The sequence below is a fragment of the Arachis hypogaea genome, chromosome 17, assembly GCF_003086295.3.
Source record: "Arachis hypogaea cultivar Tifrunner chromosome 17, arahy.Tifrunner.gnm2.J5K5, whole genome shotgun sequence".
Lineage (NCBI taxonomy): Eukaryota > Viridiplantae > Streptophyta > Magnoliopsida > Fabales > Fabaceae > Arachis > Arachis hypogaea.
Window position 1 is genome coordinate 31,654,107 of NC_092052.1, and position 18,548 is coordinate 31,672,654.

Here is an 18,548-nt window from a genome sequence, read left to right on the forward strand (position 1 = left end):
TTTCATTTTCAGCAATCTGCAATAATGGGAGGCTGTGCAAGTACACCCAAGACCCTTGAAGAGGAGCTCCCAGTTGAGGCTCCTGAACCAAAGAAAATCGAAGCTGAGGTTGAACCTGAGGCTGAGGTTACTGCTAGCTCCGAGGTTATTCATTTATTTTCTTTGCATGTTTCTATCTCATAAAGGCATGATTGTTATTTATTATATAAAAAGGGGAGTTGTTTTGATTCAATACTTTTTTTTTTCTAAAATATACATTTAATATATTCATAAAATAATATTTTGATATTCTTAAAACTTAGACACACAACTTTTAGCAAGAGATCGATCAGAATAAATTACTTACTATCTTTAACTAATACTATTCCATGTTTGTCATTATTATATACTAAAATCTCTTTAGTATATATAAGGTTGCTTAGAGGGAATATTTGATTTGATTTCTCTAATTGTATGGTTTATTAAAAAATAAAAATATAATATATATGAGTATTAATTAGGAGTTCCATTTGTCATGTATGGTTCTAGTTATAAGAACTCAAATGTATATTTAATTTTTGGAAACTAGAACAAAAATTCAATATTTTTTATTTAGAATTAAGAGGATAATTCAAAACACTCAATCTTCAACAATATATATTATGCAATTTTTTCATATAAATTTAGTTAAATTTTTTGCTAAAGCCTGCGTGTGGTAAATTTGAAAAGATAATTGTTTGGTTATAATTTTCACATTTTTATACTAGCTAGTTACTTATATAATGAAATATCTCTCTCCGATCCCCTAAAATAATAATAATAATAATAATATAAAAATACTTGTTTAATTTCTATAACATATTTAACCTTGAAAAGAAGAAAGAAAGAAACAATATGATCAATGATGTATAATATTTTTCTATAATGACGTTTAAACCATGACACCATGTTACTTGAAATTAAAAGAGAGGATTTTTTTTATGTGCTAATACTGAAAAGACACATTTTTTTATATTATAGAAAAGAAAAATCTTGTTAATGCAATGAATTTGTTGAATCTAATAATATACAAAGTTATCGTTTTTTTCAGAATTTTTCTTTCAAAGAAGCCAAGCATTCATTCCTATTATTTTCCTTTTTAAATTAAGTTTGCCTTTGCTTTTATTATTTAATTCTAATATGTTTGGTTGATGGGGTTTGGTGTAGGAGAAAAAGGAAGAAGGGGAAGCTGAGGGTGAGAAAAAAGAAGAACCAACAGAAGAGAAGAAAGTAGAAGAAGTATCTTCTGAGCCTGTTGATGCTATTGTCAAAGTTGAGAACAACTAAAGTCTCAGCCCTCATAACAGCTTGAGAGGAGAAAAATGATTAATTTATTCTCTTATTTACAAACATGTGATTTATGATAATGATCTAATATCAATCAACACTATAATGTAAGATTTGTCTAAATCATATAAAACTGTTGGGACTTTGTGCAATAATAAATAAAGAAAAATTCTTTTGTTATTGTGGTTTATACAATTTGAAATATTGATAACCTGTATTATACACACCAAAGGAGTAGCTAGGAAAATAGAAATATTTGATAACCAAAAAAAATTAATTAAAAATAATCATAATTTATTTTATTTGGTATTTATTAATTGTTACAATAATTAATGAATATTAAATAAAATAAATTTTGATTTTTTTTGTTTATCTAATTTTATTATAAATAAATTTGGCAAAAACCATATTCGTGATGTAGTACCGTACGATGGACAGTACTGTATATACATATAGAAGTGCATTACCAACTACATAAGTTTGAACAATACGAGTATGTAAAAGTAAATAGTATTGCATATGTATATGTTACGATAATATGGGTTAATAGTTAAATTCGTCTCTGAAAGATCATTTATTTTTTAAAGTGTTTGTTACGGTACGATGATAAATTTATACGTACCGATACGTTTAAAATATGAACAAATAATAACAAGACATATGAAATTTATTTTTTCACGTCAGCATTTAATTTTTTCTTTTTTAAATATATAGTATATCACCACTTTTACTAAAACACCCTTTTAATTAAATAAAAATAAAAAATATTTATTTATTTAATTTTATAAAAAGACTTAAACATCCTTCCTTTATTTGATTAGACAAAAATATCCTTTTAAATTAATCAAATTTTAGAATTCAATTAATTCTAATTTTATAGTCTCAAATAATTGAAACAACAAAACAAAAATATATTAAAAAAACAAAAAATCAAAATTATTTTTCATCCGTGTTAAACATATTAAAAAAATAAAAAATCAAAATTGTTCTTCATCTGAATTCAGAAACCTTCTCGTTCACGCCTCTGAAAGTTTCAGTCTTCTTCATCTTCTTCTCTCCTCTTCCTATCCTCTCTCTGTCTCTCTGCTCCTCGATCTCTCTCATCTGTCTCTGCGTCGCACGCAAGACGCCATCGTTTTGCTGGGATGCCCTAGCCAATTACCCAACCCAGCAACCTTAGCTCCACACAACGGCTAAACGCGAACCCATCCCTCCCATCACCCTCGAGCTCCTCCTTCCTCTCTCCGTCATCGATCTCACTCCCTCACCTCCGTCCATCTCCCGCCGCCGTCGCCGAAACGAGCTTTGAAGCCACCGTCGGTATCGCGCTCTGTTCCACCATCGTGCAGCTACTGTTTCAGCTTTGAAAGCACCGTCGCGCAGCTCGGTTCCATTCACCGTCTCCTGCACTCCCACCGGCACTGAACAACAACAGTTCGACTTCCAAGATCCCCCTCCTTCTTCCATCGTAGATTGCATCGGCACCGGCCAAGACGTCGAGTGCGTTGCACCCTTTGCCAATGAAGAACAGGGACAAAACGGCACTGTATCGTTATCTTCGGAGAACAATAAGGAACAAGGTATCAGTCTGTAACCAAAATGAACTAGTAACAATTTCCCTAACTAACTAATAACTAACTGTAAGTCTGTAACTGTCAGTAACGGACCACACTACTAACTAATAACGGTCAGCAATAAAAGAAACCCGTTTAACTAAAGTTATCTTGTGTGTGGATTGAAGAAGGTGAATCATTGAAGTGCCTTGCAGAAGGGCTTTGGGAATTGACAGTGCCGGTATCACCGTTCTTCTTCTGGGGAACTGCAATGGTGGCTATGAAGGAGGTGATTCCAAGGACAGGCCCGTTCTTTGTGTCGGCGTTCCGGCTAATACCTGCCGGGTTCCTCCTCATCGGGTTCGCTGCTTCAAGGGGAAGACCATTCCCTTCGGGACTCAATGCCTGGCTCTCAATCTCTCTCTTTGCATTAGTTGATGCAGCTTGCTTTCAGGTCTGTTCATATCTTATGCTCTCAAAAGTTATGAAATTTTCCATGGCAGTATATTTGTTACTTCGTTAGTTTGTTTGTTTAGAATGAAGGGGAATTGAAAGCTAGGGCTGCACACGGATCGGATCGGATCGGATACGATATCTGCATTTTTTAGGCCGGATCCGATCTGATCCGATCCGCAAAAAAAAACTATTTTAAGATTCTATTTGACTATTTTTATAAAAAAAATTCAAAAAATTCATTTTTTATCTGTTTAAGCCTATTTACTCCTAAAATATTATCAATAATAGTTCTTTTGAATAACAAAAACAAAATAATAACACAAGATTTAAGTTTAATTATTCTAAGTTGAAGTACAACATAAAAAATTAAAAACAAAATATCATAAAATTCATAAATAACACACTAAAATTCATATCACATTAGGGTTTATTTTCTTAAACTATGCTATTTATATGTGATGTGCGGATATGCGAATTTGCGGATCGAATCCGTGGATATCACTACCAAATCTGCAATCCGATCCGACCATAGTGCGGATCCGATCCGATGGCTCTGCGGATCGGATAATATCCACAAAATTCGGATCGGATGCGGATAATTACCGCGGATATGCAGATATTATCCGATTCATGTGCAGCCCTATTGAAAGCAATGCTAATTGATTGGTGTGATGTTAATGTAAACAGGGTTTTCTTGCAGAAGGGTTGCAGAGGACTTCGGCTGGTTTGGGCAGCGTATGTTTGCAGTTAATCTCTTATTTATGACTACTATTATTGTTATTATTAGTGTAACTGCACTTCAACTAATCACATTACGTTAAATAAGTATCGGTGCTTTTTACTGCAGGTTATAATTGATTCACAACCTTTGACAGTAGCTGTGCTTGCAGCTTTGTTATTTGGTGAATCCATTGGGATTGTTGGTGCTGCTGGTCTAGTCCTTGGTGTAGTTGGGCTTGTATTACTCGAGGTAAACTTCGAGTCTGCATTTATACCTAAGGCACTAAATTACTTATCCTACTCATTAAACACAACCTGAAATTACCCGTTTTATAAATATATGAAGGGTGCAATAGTTACCAGCCCAAAAGGTACAACTACCTATGAGTTACCTTCTATATGTTTGTTTGGTAGTGAAGGATCACTGTGTTTGTTGCAGTTACCGATGCTGTCATTTGATGAAAGCAATTTCTCACTATGAGAAAGTGGGGAGTGGTGGATGCTTCTTGCAGCCCAGAGTATGGCAGTTGGCACAGTTATGGTTCGATGGGTCTCCAAGTACTCTGATCCTGTCATGGCAACTGGATGGGTAGGCTCCAAATCTATTTATAGAATCTAATGCTTGTTGATTTCATGTTGGTTACCACATTTGGATACTATGAAACTAAATTGCTTGGTTAGTATTGTTCTTTCAATCTAGGAATGATCAGACAAAATGTAATACTTTTTTGGTAATACAAGATGGCAACTTTTGCTTAACTATATGACCTTGGATGTGTTGGAGTTTGTGTTATGGATCATCATATATAATAAAGATAATTGTCTCTAAACTCTCTATAACTAGTGAAAATGTATCATATAGATCTTAGGCTTGTATCTTATTGATTATTTTATCTAAAAGAAAACTATACCTGTCTAAGAAAAGAGGATTGGGCAAGTGATAGGAAGAAGCTATTTAGCAGATGGCAGCATTGTTTAGGTGGAAGCATAGCTCAAATTTTTACCCTGCCATATTTGTTGCAGCATATGGTTATTGGTGGCCTCCCTCTAGTGGCATTCTCCATTCTTAACAATGATCCTGCTCTCGGTCAGAGTCTTCAAGAGTACAGTTCAACTGATATATTTCAATTGATATATAGTTTCCCTGTTCAAATGATATATCCGTCGAGCAGCTCTATTCCATCGTCGCCGGCGCTATCTCTGTTCCACCTGTCATCCCTTCGGTCGTGTCCTTGTCCCCCTCTTGCTCAAGATCTGCTCTGCTCTGTTCTAGGGCTTCTAGCTTCTAGGTAATTTTTTTATAACAATTATTGAATAATTATTGTTAGTTAATTTGCGAACTTGTTATGGGTTGAATAATTGTTGAATAAGTGTTAATTAATCTGTAAATCTTACTATTTTTACTGTGAATTACTCCATTGTTAATGATTATGATAATTAAGACATGGGGAATTTCCTCCATGCTAGAGCTCAAGAACTTGTGGAAAATGGGCTAATGTTATTTCAATTTCCTGTGTCTAATGTTCTTCTTGATTCAGATGTAGACCTTGCTAAAGTTTTTGAACTCATTGGGACTTGCCTTGTGGATATGGCCAAAGTGGTAAGAAGAATTAGTAAACCTTTTGTTACATATCTTGAAGAGTGAAACAAATTAATTGATTAATTATCATTAATGCAGGGAGTGATTAGTGAAGAAAAAGTGGATTCATTCAATGTGCCTTTGATATACCCTTCTGCTAAGGCTGTGAAGGAAATTCTTAGAGGATGTGATGAATGTTTCAGCATTGAGTGGATGGAAATATTGGAATTCAAGAACATGGTGTCATTGCCAACTGTGCAAATATTTGTTTCATGGTTCAGAGCTGCGCTGCAAGGGATGATTGAGAAACACTTTGGAGTAGAAATAGTTGATGAGCTTTTCAAACGCTTTGCCGAGAAAATTAAAGAATTTCCAGACATCATGGACACAGATAAACTAAAACTTGATGTGCTGTTTGTTCTTCTCAGGAGAAAGAACAAGGCAAGGCCATAGGCTGTGTTATTCAATGTGAACATCATCAGGTTTAATTAGTAAATGGAGATATAATAAAGAGTTGGTTCTTGACAGATCTTCATGTTAGGAATAGAACTTACCTCAACAGAAGTAGCTCGATTATTTCTTCGCATTTTTACCATTGTAATTAACTTGTAGTGTTATGTGTTTGAGAATAAAAATACATAACAATAATAAAATAGAGTTGTTATTATATATCAATTTACGCTAAATCTATATTAAATGCAAATTCATTCTAATTATTGGCAATCTAATTAGTTTATAATCAACATAAATCACATCAATTATATTATTTATAAGTAAATCATATATTCCGTCAAAATCAATATTATATCTAAATCAATATTACAAATTTAAATGCTAGTATTACGTAGAGTTATAAGTTAAAATAAGCTAAAATAATAATATCTATTTTAAATCATGTTTTAATAAACAAAATAAATTTTCAGTAACTTAAAAATATTACATATTTATTGTCACGTTGTATAATAAATTTAAATAATAATATCTATTATGAATAATTTCGACATAAAAATAATAAATTTATAATAATATATAATTTTAAAAATATTATATATTTATTATTAAATATTACGTATTTATTATCACATAGAATAGTAAAATTAAAATTAACATATTTTGGTAATGTTATGGTCTTTTAAAAAAAATTAAATATTTATTAATAAATATTATGTATTAATACGCAAAGCTTTTCACATTATATTATCATGTACATTATAATATCAATTTAAAATAATAAATTTGAATAATAATATCTATTTTAAATAATTTGTAAATAAAAATAATATCCACTTTAAATAGTAAATCTTTTTAAATTACAATCATAGATACACATTCTTTATAATTATATTATATGATATATATATAAAACAATAAAATCTTTTTGAAAGATATTTTTCAATAATAAAGAATAAACAAACAAAATTTTATTCCATATATAAAAACACTTTTCAGCATATCATTAGCAAATTATATTCACATTATAATTCTAATTGTATTACATATATGCTTGAGTATTTGATATGGGTAAGCGAGAATCATCCAGATCACTTCAATGTAGCGAGAAAAAGAAAGACACGAGATGTTAACATTAATGCTATTGATAACCAACTCTTATATTATTCATACTTGAACCATATACTTCACATACCCCAATTTTTGTATTCTATGTACCCCGATTTTTTACAGAGTCACTTAAGGTCTTCTTTCGGCTTTAGCAGCAATGACATATTCATAGGCCGTGGAATGCTAGAATGAAGTTCAACTAGTTATAGTACTGAGTTTAGAATTTGTCGATTTGGTGGCACTGGTCCTTTTACTTGTTTGCTTATACCCTGAAGAAGCTTTTCTCGAGCTATTTGCATTGGAGGATTTTACAGAATTTGAAACCTTAATCCATTTCTTCATAGATTTTTTTGATGATGATCCTTTTCCGGATTTCAAATCCGATCCTTTATTCCCTAAACTGGCACGTCCACCAGGATTGTTCTTAACTTTAGAAACTTTAACTAATTTTCTGTCCTTCCCACTCTGCCCATTAACTTGGGTCCTGGCGATATCCCTTCGTACTCCTTTCGTGATAGCCTCCAAACTCTCATTCTTCCTCATTGCCTCCTCTATTCTAGTGGCCAAGATCAAGTCCTTCTTTGTAACCAAACTGGTTACTTTCACTAAAATAAAAAAAGAGTATTTATTCTTCAATGATTTTAAAGGGTATGTGCTTAAGTGTTTAGGGCTATTGTTCTAACAAAATAAAATATAAGAATTTGGCTATACTGAGAAGTACATGATAAGATTTTACCCTTTTCACCCATACAAGCAGTTCTACCAGTCCAATGAAAGTAATCGATCTAAAAATTGAAAGGAAAAGTAAAGGTGAGAAACTAAGTAATATCAAGAAAAGAAGTAAAAAAGAGTGCAAGGTACTCAGACCCAAATTATAGAACCATGGCTATGATACTCACAGAGTTCAAGGGGAAGTCAAACTTAACAACATGGTCTACATCCAAGTCCAGACCCCTAGCGGCCAAGTCTGTGCAAACTAATGTTGGACGATCATCAATGTCATTCTTAAATTTATTGAGGTTTTCAACCCTGTAAGCAAAAAAAAAAATTGATGATGCAAATAAGTAAATGGGAATATGGAAGAGCAGGAAATGGGAGATCTCACTGTTGCCAAGATATGAAGACTATTTTATCAACACAACTATTTGAATTCTCATTAATACAATATATTTAATATTATTCCCTCTCAACAATATATTTTTCAACCAATCCCTACAGTTTCAACAATTGACAATATGCCTATTTCCAGGTAGCTTAACATAAATTTTGTGTGTGTGGGTGTTTTTTTGGGGGGGGGGGAGGGTGTTTGTTTGTACTTCACTTTTGCTCTGCTGGTACTTCCCCTTTGCTCTGCTGGTACTTTCCAATGGTAGATGATAGTAGGAATCATATTTTCAACAAGGTAGTGATCCACCGCACGGTTAGAGTCCAAAGTATTGCAAAAAACCATCACCTTGTTGCCTTTTGCTCGGCTTGGCACAAGTACCTGCCATCACATGATCGGAAAACAAAGATTACAAAATGTAGTGATATTTACTTGCTAAAAAATGAAAGGGAGAAAGAGGTTGTATTTTTATTGCTAGCACAGCACCAATATGCCAATATCTACTAACTCCTAACTCCTAACTAACACCAGCAACAAACGACAATTATTCCACTACCTAACATGAATAGAAAGTCAATTTGTGCTACTTCAGCTACAGTGATTCCCAAAATAAACCATAAATATCAATGTGTTTGGCGTGATGAGACTGGTGGAAAAATGCAGGATACCTGAAGTAATGCTTCCAGCTTGTTCTCAGAACCTGAAAGTTTAATAAAATCGTGACGAGCAGAAGAAATCTTTTTATGCAATGTTGATATTCGCAGATGTACAATGCCCTGAAACTCCTCATCAATTAGCTTTTGCACAGCCTGCAAGACTTAAAAAAAAAGTCAAATTGATGACTTATTCTTAACTTCTAGCTATAGAACGATTTCAACCAAGGGTAAACAAATGGAAGGTGAGTGAGCAACATTCTAAAACATAACCACTATACTGTCCCCTTACAAAGATCATTACATCATATTTTGTTTCCAGATTCATATAAATGCACTTTATTTATTGTACATTTGTAGTATATTCTGAAAAGCCAGAAATTACAATTGAACACAAGCATGTGTTGAATTATATAGTTATATTATTGTAATAGGAAATATTATATCTTCACATGATAGAAGGAAGATTGAAGAGATTATAGTGATGCAATTATAAAAGAAAGAAATAAAACACTACCACTTCGTGAGAATTTTATTCCCTTAAATTTACTTAGTAGATTGTGGCACAGATCAGCATACCTTTGTCATTGTTGCGGTTACCAAGACGGTCAGAAAACCTAGGCCATCAGACTTTGATGCACGATGTTTCAATGGGGCCAGAAATTTGCGTATATCAGGACCAAAGCCATGATCAAACATTGTATCTGCCTCATCCAAGACCTGCAGAACAAATATATTAATTATTGTACCAATTCATTATTGTAGCAAATTATTGCATATTGGAATTAGTCGATTGTGGATTACTCACCAAGTATTTGATGTCGCCATACACTAGGATGCCCTCCTCAATATGTTGAAGAATCCTTCCAGGGGTACCAACTACCATATCAATGGGGTTATTAAGTGAATCCTCTTGAGGCCTAATACAGCCACCACCACTTACCATTGTGCACTTGAACCGTGCATGATGACTAATTGATTTCGTAACTCGAAAAACTTAAAGAAATCCCATTTGATATTAGTTCATGTAACTCAACATAAGAGAGTTTTCAAGTGTTCTACAAAATGACCAAAAAAAGAAAGTAAAAAGAAAAAACTTGCTCACACAACTCCGTCGTAGGGCACAGCACAACAGCACGCGGTCGCTTGGGTAATTGGCTAGGGCATCCCATCAAAACAATGGCGTCTTGTGTGCGACGCACAGTGCGACAGATGAGAGAGATCGAGTAGCAGAGAGAGAGAGGAGAGAAAGAGGAGAGAAGAAGATGAAGAAGACTTAAATTTTCAGAGGCGTGAACGAGAAGGTTTTTGAACCCAGATAAAGAATAATTTTAGTTTTTTATTTTTTTAATATGTTTAACACAGATGAAGAATAATTTTAATTTTTTATTTTTTTAATATGTTTTTTGTTTTGTTGTTTCAATTATTTGAAACTATAAAATTAGGATTAATTGAATTTTAAAATTTGATTAATTTAAAAGGGTATTTTTGTCTAATCAAATAAAGAAATGATGTTTAAGTCTTTTTATAAAATTAAATAAATAAATGTTTTTATTTTTATTTAATTAAAATGGTGTTTTAGTAAAAGTGGTGATATACTATATATTTAAAAAAGAAAAAATTAAATGCTGACGTGGAAAATAAATACCACATGTCTTATTGTTATTTGTCCATATTTTAAACGTATCGGTACGTATGAATTTATTATCGTACCGTAGCAAACACCATTCTTTAAATTAGTTCTCAAATAATTTTTTTAGTCATATTAGTCATTGAAAGATAAAATGTAAGTCAAATTGGTCTTTTTATTAGTTAGATGATGACGTATCACGTTAAGTGCTACGTGGCATTATGACGTCTCATGTTAAGTGTCACGTGTCACCAAATAATTGGTTGATGTGTTAGGTAGTGACACCTACCACGCCACGTGTTAATTGACTTGATACGTCAATCAATCATCTAGTGACACGTGGCATTTAACATGATACATCATCATTCTACGTGGCGCTTAACGTGACACGTCATCATCTAATTAACGGACGGACTAATTTGACTTATATTTTATCTTTTAAAAATTAATATGACTAAAAAATTATTTAAAAACTAATTTAATTTAAAGAATGAGTGATTTTTTAAAAATAAATTTAATTATTAACTGTAATAATATTATAGAAAGCTATTATGCAAATAGTAACTTATATAACCATATTTAACGTAGAAAAACCCTAAAATTGGATAAAAATAAAAAATAAAAACTGGAAGAAATTTTAAATCATTGTAAAAGTAGAAATAAATTTCACTGCGATTAAAATAATTATTCAGTATCATTTTCACAGTTTTATATACAAAAGTTATATATAGACGTAGCACCGGACGACAGATAGGATCGAATTTTTGTCTTATTCGATCCCATTTTGTCCTTTCTCAATTTAAATACTATCTCCCACTTCTATTCGTAAATTTTAAACTATTGTATTTTAATTTATTTTTCTGATATCTATTCCATCTTTATCTATCTCTATAATAATTAAATAATAATTTAAAATTTATATATTTATACTTAAATTAAAATAAAAATATAAAATTTATTAATTTTTATATAATTTATATTATATTATTATTATATAATATATACTCCGAGACGAATTTATTCCAAACTTGATCCCGTGCTGCCCAAAGAAAACTTGCACCATACTCCGAATTGGGTTATTACCCGCAATGACTGGATAAGGTAGGATGAGTACTTGTAAATTCGGATACTACTGTCAAACCTAGTTACATATAAGATTTCTTAGTGAAATATCATGTTTGCAGTCTCAAACTTACTTTCCGTTTAAGTTTTAATACACTAATAATATAAATAAAGTAAGTAATCCATATGTTCATTTTCTTATCCTCCATTTTTCCATTTTATGGTCTCATCCTTCTTACACACATACAAGATCCCTCCTCCTTATCTATCTCATCAATAAACTACCATTGATAGTCATCTTACTCTTATTGTTAATCAATGCTTGTTAAAGCTACAATTATCTCTTCATAATAAGCTGCATCACTTTACAACATAGTTGAGGATGTTATTAAACTTATCTACCATCAGTGACGGACCCAGAAAAATTTAGTAGTGGGGGCAAAAATATAATAAAATTTAAGTATAGATTTTTTTTCGGCTTCCTACAATATCTAGCAAGTTAAAGATTAATTCGTCGTGAATTTGAGTTCCATTTAAAGGTCTGCAATTGGCTGGCAATGAATTGCTACACATACGAGACGGAATTCGAATCCCAATACTTATTTTAAATTAAAACTATCTATACATATTAATAAAAACTAAATATATATACATAATTATTTATTATAATATTTAAAATAATAAAAAATATAATTTCATACACACAGTATAATATTTAAAATAACAAAAAAATAATTTATAATAACCTTTTTTATTTTTAACATAATTAAATATTATTCTTTTATATATGTTCTTAAACAATTAGTTTAGTTTTTATTATCTTATATTTAATTGTCAATTCTATTTATTATATTTTTTATGGTATAAATAAATTTTTTAACTAAAATAATTACAGTATATTAACATATAGATATTATGTTTTTTTTTATCTTAAATTATTTTTAAAAATTATTAATAATTTAAGTTGTCTTTAAATAAAAAACTAAGTTTTAATTTAATTATTAATTAATTAACTAATATAATAAAATTAATTATCACTATTTTTTTAGTTTACTTATTTTTTATATTAAATCAAATTTAACAATATAATTATTATTATATGTTAAATTTAACAATATATATATATATATATATATATATATATATATATATATATAAGTATTAATTTTTTTAAAAAAATTTGTGGGGGCAAATGCCCCCTCAAGGATGAATGTGGGTCCGTCCCTGTCTACTATATATATTGGAGATGAAGTTTGAGAATTAAATTTTAGCTTTTGTTAAATATTTTTTCCTTCAATTTAATTTATTTGCATATCTGATGATGAATTGATTATTATTATATTATGGGGTATGGAAGATTCGTGAATCTTATTTTAAATGTGAGTAAAGTATCATATTGTAATTTGTAATTTTTTCTTTTTAAAAATGAAAGATAAGGGGTTTAAAACTTTAAATTTTAATTTTTTTTTTATTTTTTTTCCGTCAGAATTTTAAATTGATATAATAGATTTATAGGTCTGAAACCAGGCTAAGTTTTTGAATAAATTAGCCTTAGGCTAAAAAAATATAGCATGTTTTAGGTCATAGGCCAAGCCTTTTAAAACAAGAGCATGGTCTAACCTATTTTTATCATTTTACATACATATTATCCTCAAAATTTTTTAAAAATGAAAGATAAGGGGTTTAAAACTTTAAATTTTAATTTTTTTTTATTTTTTTCCGTCAGAATTTTAAATTGATATAATAGATTTATAGGTCTGAAACCAGGCTAAGTTTTTGAATAAATTAGCCTTAGGCTAAAAAAATATAGCATGTTTTAGGTCATAGGCCAAGCCTTTTAAGACAAGAGCATGGTCTAACCTATTTTTATCATTTTACATACATATTATCCTCAAAATTTCTTCTATGATAATCTATACCGATAATCATAATTAAAACTAGAGTACGTCTATACTTAAGTTTTTTGGTGACTAAATAGAAAAGAAAGAAAAAAAAAAAAGAGACAACCAAATTAATTGGCTAGGGTCATATCTAAATCTATTAGATGTTGAAACTCACTCTAAGGTTGGCTCCAATTCGAGTGAATGTCTGCGACAGAAGCAGCTGCTTTAGCCATACAATCTGCAACACTATTAGAGACTCTCCAATTCTCATTCATAACCTCCTGTATATGCTTTGCCAAATCCCATTCCGGAATATCCTTACCAAGCATTCTTTGGTTTACCAAGAAAAGAGCTTCTAAGCAGTCTGTTTCATAGATAACCTCACGAAATCCACTCTCCCAAGCAAGAAGTAAACCTCTCCAAATTGCATACAATTCAGCAAAAAGAACACTGCACACTTCGACTTTCCCAGTGCAACCTTTCAACCAACATCCATCAGGATTACGAATGATACAACCAAAACCAGCATAGCCAGAAGGAGCAAACCAACTAGCATCACAATTCAATTTAACAGAATGAACTGGAGGTGGAACCCAATGCAAACAAAGTGAAGGAGGAGACAGAGATTGATGCATAGCAAAAATAGTGTGAAACTCCCTTACTGAACTACGGATCAAACTCACCACTTTACTAGCACTCCATGAATCATCTATATTAAATAAGTCATGATTCCTGCTTCTCCAAATCCACCAGATGGTTGAAAAGAAAAGAAAAACATCTCCACTCCTTGCACCTCTGTAGAGCCAATCATGTAAATTCGAGTTATCTGAATACAGGCCTAAAAGGTTCCAGACCTCCTTGGCACTAGGGCACTCCCGAAGACAATGAAGAATGGATTCAGAACTATTCTGACACCGATGACAGGTGCTAGATAAAGCTAAACCACGACCCAAACGAAACTCTGCCGTAGGAATAGCATTATGAAGACTGAGCCAAATCAAGAACTTGTACTTCTCAGGAATATGTAGTCGCCATACCCACAACCAATTATCATGCTCATTCTAGTCAAACTTTCTTTTGGCTAGCCAACTGTACCCACTCCTAGCTGAGTAGAGTCTAGAAGATGTCACACCCCACGACCAACCCGAACTTTCTCCAGCATTCAAATCCGGATTATAAGCATTCAAACGCTATTTGACATCTTCTGGAATGATAGAGAAAATATCATGGAGATTCCATTGACCATCTTTCCAAACGTCTCTAATAGTTAAATCAGAGTCAGATATATGTACAAAAGGGACATTTTGAGCAATTGGGCCCTCAATACTCCAATTGTCAAACAAAAAAGATTGATCAAGTGACCCAACGCACCAAGAGAAGGCATCCTTAAGAGCACCAAAAGCCTTTGAGATACTCTTCCAAACATGAGAAGCATTGCAAGGGTCAGGGCCATCTAAAACTCCCTCATTCCTCAGATACTTCGCCCTCAATAGAGCAACCCAAGGCTTGTCCTGACAATGAAAAAGTTGCCACACCAATTTACCAAGTAAAGATATATTAACACACGCAGGATCTCTAACACCCAGGCCGCCAAATTTTTTTGGAGTGATCACGGTCCTCCAATTAACAAGGGAAAGACCTCTACCATCAACTTGACCCTTCCAAAGGAACTGTCTCATCATAGAAGACAATTTATCGCAAACCCAATTTGGAAAAAAAGATACCTGCATATGATAGACAGGAATGGATGCTGCAACAGAATTGATCAGGTAAAGTCTCCCTGCTTTATTTAGAAGCCTTTGTTTCTAATTAGCTAATCTTCCCCTCACTTTTTCAATCACCGAATAAAAAGAAGCCCTACTGGTACGGGAATGATTAAGGTTAACTCCAAGATATCTTCCTAAGTCCAAAGCAAAACGTATTGAAGAAATACTAGTAAAAATATCTCTTCTACGAACAGTCATATTTTTAGAACAAAAAGCTTTAGACTTTTCAAGATTCACTTTCATGCTAGATGCCTTGCAAAAAATGTTAAGAGAATGCATGACCATTTGGACCTGACTCTTTGTAGCCTGACAGAAGAGTAAGAGATCATCTGCAAACATCAAATGAGAAAATTTTGGGCCACCCCTAGTGACAGAAACTGGTTTCCACACACCCTCGACCACCTTATGAGATATATAGCTAGCAAGTCTTTCCATACAAAGCACAAATAAGTAAGGAGACATTGGATCGCCCTGTCTAAGCCCCCTTCTAGGAGCAAAACTATCCAATCTATTCCCATTCCACATAATAGAAAGAGATGATGCACGGACACAATTCATAATCAAATTAACAGTGATGATAGGAAAACCAAAAGCAATGAGAGTACTCTCCAAAAACCTCCAATCCATCCTATCATAATCTTTTTCAAGATCAATTTTAAAAGCAAGAGTACCTTTCTTGGATTTTGTGTGCTTCATGAAATTCAGCATTTCTTGGGCCACAATAATATTATCAGGAGCACCACGACTCGGAATAAAACCTCCTTGTAAAGGACTAACAATATCTGGAAGAAAAGGCCGAAGTCGGTTAGTCAATACTTTGGTGATAATTTTATAAACAACATTACACAAGCTAATAGGCCTGAAATCCTTCATAAAGGTAGGGTTATCAATTTTAGGAATAAGCACAATCAGAGTTTCCATGATGCTAGGATTTAAGAACTCTCCCAAAAAAGCGCACCGGACAATATTCCAAATCTCAGTGCCTACCATCTCCCAATATTCTTTAAAAAAATAAGCTTGAAAGCCATCTGGACCAGGAGCCTTAAAAGGGCTCATACTGAATACTGCTGACTTGACTTCCGCAAAAGAGACAGGGTCAATTAACCTAGCACAAGCCTCAGTGCTTAGAGTGGGCATCGGAACATCCCCTAAACAATCAACCTCAACCTCTTCCGTTATACCAAAGAGATTCTTGTAAAAAGAGAGGGCTTCTTCCTGGAGAATATCTGGATCAGTAGACCAAGACCCATCTCTAACATATAATCCATGTACTCTATTATGGTTTCTATGCACCAAAGTCTGAAAATAAAAGAATTTAGTGTTTCTATCCCCATACTTGACCCACTGCTCTCTAGATTTCTGGTACAAAAAAAGTTCCTCTTGCAATAAAAGCCTATTGTAATCTTCCCTCAGTTCAGCTTCTTTAATTCTCAGAGATAACACATCGGTAACCTCCAAACGCCGTTGAATCTGATCAATCTGATATTCCAGCTTATTTTTTCACACAAAAATATTTCCAAAAATCTTTGAGTTGAAGTCCAAAGAAGCCTGTTGAACCATCTTAAGCCTTTCAGTAACGCCTCCAAACTCTTGATTCCAAGCCTTACTAATAACATGTTTATAAGAAGGATGTGTTGCCCACGCAGCTTGGAACCTAAAAGGACGAGAACCTTTCACTCTGGGGCTACCATAACAACGAACTAAAATAGGACAATGATCAGAATGAAGCCTGCTAAGAATTTCAGAATAACCCTCAGGAAACATTGTCATCCACGCCTCATTAACTAGAGCTCTATCCAACCTTTTAACCAAGTCCCTACCAGCCTGAACTGCTCTATACCAAGTATATCTCCTACCAGTCACTTTAAGATCAAAGAGCTCACAGTCATCTAGAGTAGTAGCTAATAGACTAGCTCTGTGAGAAGAAAAATAAGCACCTGTACTCTCATCTGGTGCCACAATCTCATTAAAATCACCAACGGCCATCCACGGTCTATTATGGCCTGAATTAATAGAACGCAAATGATCCCAAAGCATACATCTTTTTTCGAATTGAGGACTTCCATATACTGCACTACAAAGCCAAACTAAGTTACCCACACTCACTTTCACCGTGATACATTGGTCAAATTGATCAATAACCACACAAGAAGCATTAGCAATAGAAGATAGAAACCAAATGCCACCCCTGTGTCCTACTGCTTCCTCAATACCAACACAATGAAAACCCAACTTATCCCAAAAATTCTTCAAATTATTAAATATGGTATGAGTCTCAAAGAGAAAGAAGAAAGATGGTTTATATATTCTCACCAAATTTTTGCAATGCACACGGGCCATCTTGTTAGACGCACCCCTCACATTCTAGGCTATGATATTGAAACTTTCCATAAAAACAGCAAAAAGGGAGCTCCAATAATAAACCCGAGACTCAACATGATGTCTCTGTCTTCGACGATCCTGCCTTTAATGGACTTTCAAGTTGCAGCCCAATTTTCTCCGTCGAAACTTGCACCATACCCGCTGTCGATGCTCCATCCTTATCTACTGGTGAATTCTGCAAAGAGTTTGGGCGAGGACGCTTTCGCACAGTGCTATTTGTTGTCTCACCTTGCTGCTGATGATGAACATTGTGCCGGGTCCCCGAAGAAGCCACACTAACCGGTTTTCCAATATTGATGCCCCTACTTAATTTTACTTTGGATCCAGTAGCATGTGTTGTACGTTGGTGATTAGGCCTTGTCCAAGTATTGGTAGCCTTGTTAGGAGTCTTCTTTGCTTTTGGTTGGACCTGATGGGCGCTATGAGAAGGCTTTTGACCCATTTTATACTTTCCTTTCCTAATCACCTGAGTCCAACCTTCCAAATCCTCATGTTGTGCATGGTCTACATGAACAGCATGCAAATCACTCTCCACCAAATCCGGGACAGTAACATTTACAGTCTTATCTCCAAGATTCTTGCCAAAATGAAAACTTGCCTTTTCCACATGTACTGGATTTTTTGAATTTGAGCTTTCTGGCTGCTTTGCTACATCGCAGATCACCTTGGCATTAGTTCGTCCGCCTGCATTGTTGTCAGTCTTGCACACCTTCATATCATGACCAAACTTGAGACAGGAGCCACAAATAAGGTGAAGACTTTCATATTCAACCTCATATTCAACACCTTCAACAAGAATCTTCTTAGTCACTGACAATCCTAAATCTATCTGAACACAGGCTCGAGCATATCGTCCTCTTTCAGCTAATTTTGTTGCCAAATCAACCTTAACGG

General features: G+C 33.2%; 2 protein-coding genes and 1 pseudogene across 2 annotated transcripts; 1 reads left to right on the forward strand and 2 right to left on the reverse strand.

Moving 5' to 3' along the window:
* The first annotated feature begins 2,614 nt into the window (after positions 1–2,614).
* LOC112763115 (WAT1-related protein At3g02690, chloroplastic-like) lies at positions 2,615–5,858 on the forward strand (annotated as a pseudogene).
* Positions 5,859–7,069: 1,211 nt separating this feature from the next.
* Positions 7,070–10,223, reverse strand: LOC112766979 (DEAD-box ATP-dependent RNA helicase 39). Its single transcript, XM_025812865.3, has 7 exons — positions 9,740–10,223; positions 9,511–9,651; positions 8,947–9,087; positions 8,490–8,659; positions 8,073–8,202; positions 7,910–7,958; positions 7,070–7,778 (listed from the first exon to the last, which is right to left on the reverse strand). Exons 1-7 carry the CDS (start codon positions 9,875–9,877, stop codon positions 7,369–7,371), a joined length of 1,179 nt encoding a protein of 392 aa, XP_025668650.1. The 5' UTR covers positions 9,878–10,223; the 3' UTR covers positions 7,070–7,368.
* Positions 10,224–16,772: 6,549 nt separating this feature from the next.
* LOC140180565 (uncharacterized) lies at positions 16,773–17,612 on the reverse strand. The gene is made up of 3 exons (XM_072221795.1): positions 17,586–17,612; positions 17,369–17,504; positions 16,773–17,275 (listed from the first exon to the last, which is right to left on the reverse strand). The coding sequence occupies exons 1-3, from the start codon at positions 17,610–17,612 to the stop codon at positions 16,773–16,775; spliced, it is 666 nt and encodes a 221-aa protein (XP_072077896.1).
* Positions 17,613–18,548: the final 936 nt, after the last annotated feature.